We start from the raw sequence: 12,002 nt of genomic DNA, 5'->3' as shown, positions 1-12,002 counted from the left end.
AGGGCGGGGCGGAACGCTCCCAGCCACGTCAGTATTCAAGCTCCAATAGAAGAGCAAGGCTTGCACTGTAAGTTTCTGACGTCGCTTTCCATTCTGTTCCACCCAAAGCCTCTTTCCAAAATGAACCTGTTTTTCCTCAGGGACGGGCAATGAATGCTCGAGAACTACAAGTCCCAGCATTCCTGAAACCAGCTTGGCCGACGGGATGGGACGTGTTGCGGCTTAACGTCGGTCGAGCGTGGTAGAGGCTCCGTAAGAAATATGGCGGATTCTATGGGGGTGTTTGGTTAATATTTGCGCAAGGTATAGTGACTTGTGGCGCTTTTGAGCCAGTGAGTAGTTAGAACACCAACTAAAGAAATGCGGGGGCTTTATTTACTCACCGTAATCCTATACAGGCCTGGACAGGTCGGTGCGTGGGGTCACGGGTGTCCTGATTCCACTCGCCTTGCCCCTATAGTCCGTGACGGACCCTTAGGCACCGAGTCTGTGGGCTTTGCTGGAGCTGGGAGTAGTAATGGCTTATATGATGCACAGTAGACCTTTCAGATCTTATTTTGTTACCCTGTAGGTTACAGAAGACGAAGAGTTTAGGAAATCCTATGCTGGATCATTATTTTCATAATTCCAGGGGGTTAGTGCCATCTCTGTGGGGGCATCTGTGCCTGGGGGTAGGGACGGAATAAAGGCGACTATAATGAGAGCAAATATAGAACGAATGATGTAGGTGGGAGTGTTCCAGGGCTGTCAGCCTGTGGGGGTAATTCTGTGGAAACTGACAGAGGGATGTTGGGTGCATTGGTGGAGATGGGGGTGAGGGGGATTAAAGGCAGCAGGGCTGCAGTTTGTATGGGGTAATGTGTGTGATTAAGAGGTATAGTACTACTGTGGGACTGGAGGGGGTACATTTAGCATAAGATTCTGGTACTTTCTGCCAGTGGCTTGGAGAAAGCTGCCATACTGTTACCCTAAAACGCTCAGGCAATTGTGTGCTCAGAATATTATTTCTATGTGGTTATAAATGGCTAAGAGCTACCATACTGTTTCTTTTAGACACTATATAACACTATAAGGCCATAACCATGGAGTCTCCCCCCACCTTTTTAACCAGTGAGCCACATTTAAATGTTCAAAGTGTAGGAGGAGGCACACCAGCATTGAAAAGCTCTTGCTAAACAAAGGGCTGTGATTGAATATATGGGAGCCTTAAGATGGCCATACAGTCGCACGAAACATCGTCAGATCCGCCACACACCATTCAGGGCTGAATCGGCAGGTAAGGAGGTAGAAACAATAGGATTTCTACCTCCTTCTGCCGATTCAGCGCTGAAGGCACCCCATCAAAATCTTTTAACTGGCCCGTTCGGCAGCTTCCTGCGATATCGGTCGACTCGCAGACATACCATACACGCACCGAATATCGTACGAAACGAGGTTTCGTACGATATTATCGGTGCGTGTATGGCCACCTTTACAAAGACTCTCACCCCTCAAGAAGCTCTGTTTGGCAGTAAAGCTGTGTCTTTATGCCTTCAAAACTTGCTGCCAAGCACCTGCTTTGAGGCCACTGGGAGCAAAATAAAAGGGGGGCTAAAAACTATGTTACTGGTGAACCATGGGTTGTGGATCAATGGTATATTTTGCAATATCCTTTATACTGATTTTTAAACTTAAAAAAGTGAAGGAGGACCTGTCTAAATACAGGCCATACACTGGTTCGCATTCCATACAAATGTACTGTATGAGTGGCCTTAAATATCATATAATGTCACATTCCATTGTTCACTTTGTTCAGGCCAACAGCCGTAATGAGCGGACGCAGGAAGTGAAGTGGGGCTGCAGTACCTGTTTACTTCACCCACCAATATGGTGCATCAGCAGATTACATTATACAACCAATCATCTGCAATCTGACAGGATCATGCAATGGCTTGTCAAAACTGACCCCCCAAACCTGCATGGTAAAAATCAGCCAATTAACCCACCCACATCTGGCATATAAAATTAAAGATAAGGCTTTCTGTGCCCGTATGTTGCACATAACATTTCTAGGGACATTATAATGAACATTAAGCTTTATTCTCTTTTAACAGGGTTGTTCATCTTTGAGTAAACTTTTAGTATGATGTAGAGAGTAATATTCTTAGATAATTTGCAATTTGTCTTTATTTTTTATTACTTGTAGTTTTTCTCATTATTTCAGTTTTTGCATAGCAGCTTTTCAGTTTGGACTTTCAGCAGCTATCTGGTTGCTTGGGTCCAAATTACCTTAGCAACCAGGCAGTGGTTTGAACGAAAGACTGATATATGAGCAGCAGTAAAGACAAATAAAAACTGTAGCCTCACAGAGGAGCAGTTTTTTGTCTGCTGGGGTCAGTGACCTCCAATTTGAAAAGCTGCAAAGAGTTTGAAGAAGAAGGAAAATAATTTAAAAACTATAAAAAAGAATTCTTAGAATTGGCCATTTTATTAAATAGTAAAAGTAGTAAACATATAGGTTAACTACCTAAGGTCACAGTACAAACTGATCAAATGTCACTATGACAGCACAGCCATGCCCCTGAACCTAAGCAGAACTAAACTAAAAACAATGTTAATTGAGCCTGCATGAAATCAGGCCCATGATACCTGGAATCTTTGGTCACAAATTCCTCGAAACACCACAAATGTACATGTCATATAACTACTTGCGCAGTCATTGTCCCCTCTGAATAATGATAGGCGGCGGGGGAAATGACAAGGGAGCGCAGACTAGGAGAAGGCAATGAAAAATACCTGCCAGCCGTGTTGGTAGTTGCTGAATAAATGGTACTAATAATAGCAGTCAATATCTGCAGTAATGTATGTGCATTTTATCCTTCCATAATTCAGGGGGAGTCTTTTACTTCTGCAACAATGATCTGCGTCCTGCCTGGGTTGTACCTCGGCAGCGCTAGTGATGCTGCTGATCTGCAGAGATTGCAAGAGGCCGGTATCACTCATGTGCTGACGGTGGACAGTGAAGTACCAACTGGGCTGGATGGGTTCATTACAAAGTTTGTTCATATACTGGATGACGCCAGCCAAGACCTCCTAAGTTGTTTACCTGCATGTACAGACTTCTTGAAAGAGGCTTTGGGGAAATGTGGTCGATCTGTACTTGTTCACTGGTGAGCTCCCCCTGTTATTCTTATTTCTTGGAGAAAAATGTTTTAAAACAACAAAATGTTATAGTTTATATAGATGTAAAATTACAATCCCAGCTTTGCAAGTCATTAAGAAAATGCATATCACTAGATATGTAGAGCAGCACTAGGACAATTCTCTATATCATACAGTCTGTAAATGGTTAAGATATTCTGTGTAATGTTTTTGACAGTACTGTAAATCTCATATTGTGCCGAAACTATTAATGCCTATTTTTTTCCTCATTCAAACTTACCTGATTAAAATATGTAGACATATAAAAGTGGGTGAAGTCCCTGTAAAGCACAGTTTGTGTGTGTGTGTGTGTGTGTGTGTATGTAGCCTTTACTTTTGCTTTTACTATTGATATTGGTATCGAGGGGGCATCTGCACCACCACTGAGACATTGCAGATTTTAGTGTTTGTACCCCACCTCCACTACTTTTCATTCCCTGCATCCCAGCAACTTTAGGTCCAATACCAAACCCAGAAAACACAGTTGCTGTTTGTACAGAATGATATATAACCTGGTGGAGCAGCAAAGGCCTCGGTGTATTTGGACATTAATGGGGATGGCACATTGAAAACAACTTTGTTTGCAGTTTATGTGGAACAAGTGCTAAGGATTTAATTGAGGGTCTAATTGCTGGCGCCATATTTGTAGTTTGCAGATAAGGGAATAGTATAATCAAATGTGTGGTTTTGGGGCATTTGTATGATTGGTGCACTCATACTTCTGTATCTCTGAAACTTAGAAGCAAATTGATCAAAATTGAAAATTGTATAATTTTCATGGATTTTTCTACCACGAAAAAACTCCCAATTTAAAAAAGCACATATGTTGACAAAAGTTATTTATAAAAAGATCAGAATATAAAAAGCACAAACAAATAAAAACGAGTAACGAATACAAAAAAGAGATTGTTACAATTTGCCTAGGACAACTCCCATCGTATTTTATATGACCTTGCCAGCTTTTAGATGGCATAGTTTTGTATTCGTGTTTTTTATGCTTTGTACACTTGATAAATAATGAAAAATGTGTGTTTTTGAGTAATTATTTAAATACAAGTATGGGACCAGTTATCCAAAATACTTGAGACCTGGGGTTTTCCAGAGCTTGGAAATTGAATCCCTGGGTCTTCCAGGGATCTTGATTTAAAGGAGAAGGAAAGTCATTTTGGCATTTTACTGCCAATAGATTAGCCACATTACTGCTACCTCGAATCCTACTTAAAAGGCATGTAAACATTAAATATAATTATATCTTCTATATCTGCATTCCAGTCATGCCGGGGTGAGCCGAAGTGCCGCAGTAATTGCAGCTTATTTGATGCACACCTCCAATCTTTCCTTGGAAGATGCTTGCTCAAGGCTACAGGCTCTGAAGTCGGACATCCGGTAGGTTTTTTGAGGTTTACAAAGAAACAGAAGAAAACAAAATAAACCCTGAGTAAGAAAGAGAAATCCAGGGGCACAGTATTTCTTAAACTGCTTTACTTTTTGAAATATGGTAGCCAATCTCTCATTCTTAAGGTGGCCATACACGGGCAGATAAAAACTGCCATTTGAGCCCATCAGAACATTTTGGCAGCATATCTGCCCATGTATGGGGACCCCCCCCCATGGGCCTTCCTGATCGATATCTGGTTGAAAATTGGCCTATCAGGCAGGTTGTTATTGTCCTGCCAGATCGGGGACCGTATTGTTGTAGTCTTCGCTCTGAGGGTCCTGTACTCTTTGTTGTAATTAAGTTGTTTGGCCCTAGGGCCAAACTATTGAATTAACCTGATATTTCCCTCCTTGGGTGGGCATATAGGGTGAAAGATCCACTCATTCCAGGCTCGTTAAAGATATAGTGCTGTATGTATACAAATGGTTTACATAATGCCGTTTATATTAATGTAGTTGAGGGGGGAACATTTTACTTTTCCCACTTTTATCAAAATGTCTCTTTAGTATTTACTACACTGCTTGATTTGCCTGTTGTTGATTTAGCATTCAGAAAAAAAACAGATGGTGGGCTCACTGGGGCAAAAAAAATATGCATTGAGCTATATAATGTAAATGTAAGAAATCTGGACTTTTAAATACAAAAAAAAGTGAATTAACATTGGCGCCACTAGGGTTTACCCTGGGCCAGTGTTCCTTTTCACTTAGTGCTATATGGGGCTGTTTCTTGGCCTGACTATAAGCACAGGCAGAGAAACAGCCCCTCCGCTTTAAGCACACTCCAGTGTCTGCATTCACAGGCGCTGCATCATCCTGTGTGCAGCAGGATGTGGTATGGAAATTAAGTCTTAAGTCTCCTCTAGAAAGAATAAAAATATATTTCACATACAAATAACCTTGAACTTGACTTAGTTATTGTTTACTTTGCAGTATGAATGAGGAGTTTCTTGGCCAATTATCTCTGTATGAAACAATGGGCTGTGATGTGGACATGACGTGTGCAAGCTACAAACAGTATCGCCTGCAGAAAGTCACAGAGAAGTACCCAGGTGAGCTTAAATTCAGTTTCATCAAAAGAGCGTACAAAAGTTACTTTGCTGTTCCTTCTGCATTTATAATTAGTAGAGTACTTAAAGGGGAACTTCACCCGAGAACTGTTTATTCCATAATGACAAAAATGATTCTAAGCAACTTCCTACTATACTTTAATTGAGTATTTTTTGTTTTAATGTTATATGTAAATGTAATCACTATTAAAAAATGTGGCTGTTCTTATTCTCTGCACTTGTGTTTCTGACTCCTGAAACAGTGTAGCTTAAGCAAGCTTATTTACAGAGCTGGAGGACTGATTTCTGCTACATTGCCATATCAAGGAGAGTAGAAAGAGAAACAAATAGCAATTATTTACAAATAACTAAAAATGTATAATTCTGCATATTGACAAGTTGCTTAGAATTATCTCTCCTTTTACTTTGCAAAAAAGAATTTTTAGTTTTATAACCAACACTGATGTTTTTTCAGAGGTCCTTCACCCAATATACATTTATCGAACATTGCAGCTGAAAGCAGTGTTTATCCCTTTTTAACACTTAAATCAGTGTAGCAAAGGTCAGGTCTCCTCTAGGTCTTTCATTAAGTTTTAATGCGTTGGCTTGTAGGATTGTTTGCAGAATCAGAGCCAGGAGTGCAGAGAATGTTATTAAAAGCAGGATCTGTCTGTCATGTGCTAATTTCTGTAGCTCCATTGACAGGCACTGTGTAGTCCTACTTGGAACAGATATTAGCAGGGAAAGGAGAAGGTGCACCAATATCTGCCCTTTGTAGCTCCACATAGGCTGACCCATCCATAGGAAATTCAGTTTTGCTGATGCCTGACCAGTTTAATAATATGTGGCTTATGTGCCTGATATAGTACATTTGTCAGTATCAAGATGGCCAAACAACATTATTCTGCTTTCTCGACCAGTCGACTTAATACGGGGATCCCCAACCTTTCTTACTCTTGAGCCACAATCAAATGTAAAAAGAGCAACACAAGCATCATAAAAGTTCATGGAGGTGCCAGATAAGGGCTGTGATTGACTGTGATTAGGTAGCCTCTATGCACACTATCAGTTTACAGGAGGCTTTATTTGGTAGTAAATCTTGTTTTTATTCAATCAAAGCTTGCCACCAAGTCAGGAATTCAAAAATAACTACCTGGTTTGGGGGCACTGAGAGCAACATCCAAGGGGTTGGTGAGCAACATGTTGCTTACAAGCCAATGGTTGGGGATCACTGACTTAATTAGGGTAAAAGGAGGCTGAAGTTGGAGCTGTCACTGCTGAATTACATAATGCACTACCATTCATAACGAAAACATAGCATGGCTTAATAATTAAAGTATGTTTTATGTGCTTGTCTTCCAGAGCTACTGAAGTTACCCCAAGAAGTTTTTGCTTCTGACCCTTGTTCCATGGCGCAGACTGCAGAGGTTCTCTACAGGTGTAGGAAATGCAGGTAGAGCATGACTGCAAATGGTACATTTCTGCATATATAGGTTACATAGAATTTCAGGCTTTTGGCAATTCTAACAGAAATGCACCACTGTGTCAGCAAGAAAAACTTCTGTAGCAGCCCAAAGCCACCACAGCCCTATATCCGTTAAGATCCACACCTTCTAAGATGCATTTCCACATTTTTCTAAAATTGCTTAGAGTGCTCTTCTAAGCACTTTATTTGTTTTGAGGGTTTACATTTCCCTCTTACAGCTACAAACTGTCTAGTAAGACAATCCGCTCTTTGTCTTTGATTAACTGCAAAAAGGAGGACACTCATCAAGACAAATGTTTGTGGATATCCCTTTGCTTTCAGATGTGAACACTCACTATTCACATTAATTCAGTTTGAATATATAGAGAAATTGTACCCCTTTTTGACGTGAGCCAGTTCAGTTGGAGTTATGTAGAAAAGGTGCATAAACACCATTTGAGCCTTCAAATAATAAAATAAGTAGAAATTATGGGTCCTTGAAATGGAAAGGAAACTATTGATACTTTGCCTCTGCTCCCCCTCCGCCAGGGCTTAAAGAAGAAGGAAAGGCTAATAAAGAGTTAATCCCAAGCTGCAGGCATACCTTCAGTTGTCTCAATAGTGCCCTTAAGTCTCCCCATATTTCACCTGTTCAGAAGATCTGAAGCCAAACAGGATGAAAAAACGCTGAGCTGTGTGAAGAAAGTTCCCATAATGCCTCATTCCTGCACAGACATGCAGACCAAAGTAAACATGCTCAGTTAGTAAGACTATGGGGCACATTTACTTATCCACGAACGCTCCGAGCGTTCGTTCGATCGGTCCAATCGTATTTTCCACGACTTTTTTGTACTTTGTGCAACTGTCTTATTTCGTCGTATTTTTAGCGTGAAAAAAACGGATTGATTTTGCCGCTGTTTACAATTGTTCGGTACGAAAATTTTGTGACTTTTGGAGCACCAATACGATATTGTCGTGACCAATACGATTTTTTCCGTAAGCATTTTCGTGATATTTGCGATCTTCAGAAATTTTCGTTTCCAATCCAAATTCAGGATTTGAACTTGTGTTTTGATAAATCTGCCCCTATGAGTCAGCTTCCTGCTGATTGGCTCAGATCCACATTCCTCTGGGGGGGGGAGGTGTGTTGAGTTCTTAGCATTCTTGAGGAAGGGGGGAGCAGGAGAGAGCAGAGAACAGAAAGCTGTGTGTCTCTGGCACAGAAATTACAGACACAACTAATCTTTTTTCAGAGAAGTCAGTGCAGCGTTTCTGCGAGTGCTTATGGCTGCATTTACATAGACCTTTCTGATAAAGCTTACTTAGTTTTTACCTTTCTTTCTCCTTTAAAGACCCTCTGCTTTCCATAGTGGGTGGTACACAGATTCTTTGGAAAGCAGAGGGACTTCAAGCCAAAGAATCCAACTCGTCACAGTAGATGTGAAGGGTAGGTGGGATTGACCCTGTGAGCCCAAAGGGGGGATTGTAAAATTGTTCCTGTGAGCAGAGATAGACTAATATGGTTTCCTTTCAGTCAGGAATTGAAGTCAGGGATTTCTGTTTAAAAAACAAATACATTTGTAAGTTCAGATGGTGTTTATGCACCTTTTTACATATGTCCAACTGAATGAGCTCATGTTAAAAATGGGGTATATTTTCTGAATTACCCCCTAATGTTGTTTCTACTGACAAAATCGATGGAAACGTTAAACACCATATGCAACCAGGAAGGTCAGGCCAGTGTCAGCTTCCACTACTGTTTATGTCCTGTCTCTTCCTCAGTCATTCACATAAGTATTCATATAGACTGGCAAGATGATTCATTCTATGGAAATGAGCAAGGAAAACGGATGCCAGTCTGTACATGAGGGTAGTGGAGCAAGGGGATCAGCGGCCTCCTCCTCCTCCAATGGGTCACAGAAGAGTTAGTTCTGACCTTAAAACAAGAAAGAATTGCTCATTTTCTTAAACAAGTCCCTATTGACGTATTTGTTATTTTAGCAACAGGGACAGTTTGGGGTGAGATTCTGAAAAAGTGACCTGCCCCTTTAATATGGCCATTTTTTTCTTTTGTTTTAGCCCTTATTTAAATTTGAAAAATGTAAACTGAAAACATTATTATAAAGTGCCTGGGCATTGGGTATTTAAGTTGCCAGTGTTGATACAGATTTGGTTGTGAATATGATGGTGCCTATTCTGTCTATAATATACTTTCAGGCGCTCTTTGTTCAGGGAGACCAGTATCCTGAATCATGCCTTGGGCACTGGTGCTGCTGCATTTGCTCACAAACGGCCGCCCTCACTACAGAAAGTTGACTCTACAAAATGCACCTCATATTTTGTGGAGCCCGTTCAGTGGATGGAAGAAGCTCTGCTGGGGGTAATGGATGGACAGGTGAGGCTAATGGTGCTCAGTTTTGTGTTTTGCATAATGTTTTATGCAAAGCTACAACTGCAAGAAGTCTTAGTAAGAGCTTAATCAAAGGCAAAGAGAACAAAGCAATATGGGAATTACAATCATTACAAATTATCTGAGTTTAGATTTCAGATAGTATAGTACAGTTATCCCTTTTTTTAATTATAAAGACTGACTGGCCAGTTTAGATTTCTCTACAGTGGACAAGAGGCACATAAGACAGATGAACTCTTGTTGTATGAATATGTAAGGGGCCATAGAGTAAACTAACATAAGGCCCACGTATCCCTATAGTATAGAAGGAAATCCATTGAGACTGGTGGGGTCATTTATGTCAGAGAAGGCAGTGTTCAAAATATCAAAATTGAAATTAACTGGCTATTTTTTGCATTTTACCCTCTGTTTTTGGTTCCTTTTGGCTTGAATTACAGATGACAGAGAACACTAGTTGTGTCTGACAGCACTGTGTTTTTGAAGGTTTTGCAGAGGGACGGATACAAACATACCCCCCCCCCCCCATCAAAACTCAACCCATCCCCTAACTTGTGTATTGTTCAGACGCACTCAATAGGGAGCATTGGATGCAGGCTGCACAGTACTTACCACCTGCACCCACTGGCTGATATTTAGATATGTTATGACGTTCAGGTTTTTGGTTTTAAGGTTCTTAAAGAAGAATGAAAGCCCAATCGAGCGGTTAGCTATACATGCTTGCCCACTCTGCACCTTGCACCGGATTTTAATTCAATTGTTAATTGTCGGGAAGATTTGTTTTGTGGTGAAGCTGATTGTCCTAAAAATGCTGCCAGATACTGGTACATGAATTTAAAAATGGCTGAATTCAGTTTTACAGTATGTACTGCAGTTTGTTCATAGAGACCAGATTTAGTACTGATTCTTTGCCATATTTAAGTCCAGAAGGATTTTTTTTCTCTTCATGAGACACATTAAAGGTGGCTTCTGAAGGTATTTTTTCCTGCCATTATGAGTCTGATTGATGTCTTTTTTTCATTAACAACTGTACATTGCTGTACTAAATGGCTCTCTCTCGTGTTTTCAGCTTCTCTGCCCAAAATGTAGCTCTAAGTTGGGCTCCTTCAACTGGTACGGGGTACAGTGCTCATGTGGTCGCTGGGTCACTCCTGCTTTCCAGATTCATAAGAACCGAGTAGATGAGGCGAAAACTCTACATATCCGAGGCATACAGCAAAGCGACACATAAGGACATGGTGGGAATGTTGAAAATGGATAAATGATTAATACTGAGAAGATAAGACCAAGTCTCAATTGTTGTTGGGTTCCAGTGTGGCTGCTAAATTCAGACAACGTTTAATGTGGAAAGCTGATGCTGGAAGCCAGATTTTATACTCTTGAGGCATGTTCCATACAATGATCTGCATCAGAAATGTTAAATATTTTGTCATATAGACAAGACTCTCTGCCCTTTCATTATTGCAAAGAATGAAGTAAAGCAAAGTGTTCCTGTGGCAAGTGAATTACTATAGTGCAGAAACTGTATTTTGGGACATTCCCTAAACTTCCCTATACTTCAAAAAATGAAAAGGGAAATAATTTATCCATTCATTTGGAAGTGTACTCATAGAGGGAAGTATAAAGGTTTAGGGCCATGGACAGCAGTGACAATTGAACAGAGTGCATGTAGTGCTACAGACACCTCACCAGAATGAGAAGGACATATGAGTCTTTGGAGATCTAGTTGATTTTAGGAAGAGATGAGGTACAAGTGAAAACTGGTTAATGGTGTTGTGCGCAGACATATTTGAAGCTTGGACATTCATGCCAAGATTAGGTTGGCAATTTCGCCAGTTTTGTCCAAACTGCCCAACTAGTAGATTATATATCTGCAGATTCATGTTGCAGATGAGGAAGAGCAGTATCAGCAGAACTGAGTAATATAAAGGTGCCTGCTTGGTAACCCAGAGCCCTCAGCCGATAAGAAATGTTACATCTTGAAGAAAAAAAAATGCAACCTACTTGTCATAGCTATAAATCAGAACACAATCCCTGAGAAGAATTTGCCTCTAAGCTCCTTCAGATGACACGCAGTAAAAATGTTCCCTCTTGATCAGATCAGTCCTTGCTAAAGTGCCTGAGGGCCTCAAGTGTGTGATTCTAATAGGAGAATTATCTGTAGACTTCCATATTTTTAATTGAACAAATAAAGGATGTGAATTTTTAAATGTTTCATGCTCCATGGTGCTCCGTGAGAGGTTTTCCTCTTCTATCCTTTATTGGATGATCACAGTATTCCTTTTGGGCAGCTCTAGTGTGTAGTTTATATAAAACTGACCATTATCCACTGTTTATTCAGGTATGGGACGTGTCATCCAGATTGCTTGCGTCCTGGGGTTTTTTGTAATTTGGATCTCTGTAATAACATTCTACTAAAAATTATTGTTTAAATAAATAAACCCATTAGAATTGTTTTGCCTCTAAT

General features: G+C 40.5%; 1 protein-coding gene across 1 annotated transcript; it reads left to right on the top strand.

Moving 5' to 3' along the window:
• Positions 1–278: 278 nt before the first annotated feature.
• dusp12 (dual specificity phosphatase 12) lies at positions 279–11,738 on the top strand (the record flags this gene model as incomplete). Its single annotated transcript, NM_001016576.2, is given in 7 exon segments — positions 279–303; positions 2,872–3,149; positions 4,453–4,566; positions 5,548–5,666; positions 7,026–7,116; positions 9,346–9,523; positions 10,605–11,738. Coding segments are annotated over 6 exon segments (918 nt in total). The 5' UTR covers positions 279–303; positions 2,872–2,895.
• Positions 11,739–12,002: the final 264 nt, after the last annotated feature.

The sequence above is a fragment of the Xenopus tropicalis genome, chromosome 5 (genome assembly GCF_000004195.4).
Source record: "Xenopus tropicalis strain Nigerian chromosome 5, UCB_Xtro_10.0, whole genome shotgun sequence".
Taxonomy (NCBI): domain Eukaryota; kingdom Metazoa; phylum Chordata; class Amphibia; order Anura; family Pipidae; genus Xenopus; species Xenopus tropicalis.
This window is presented reverse-complemented; position numbering and strand designations above follow the sequence as displayed.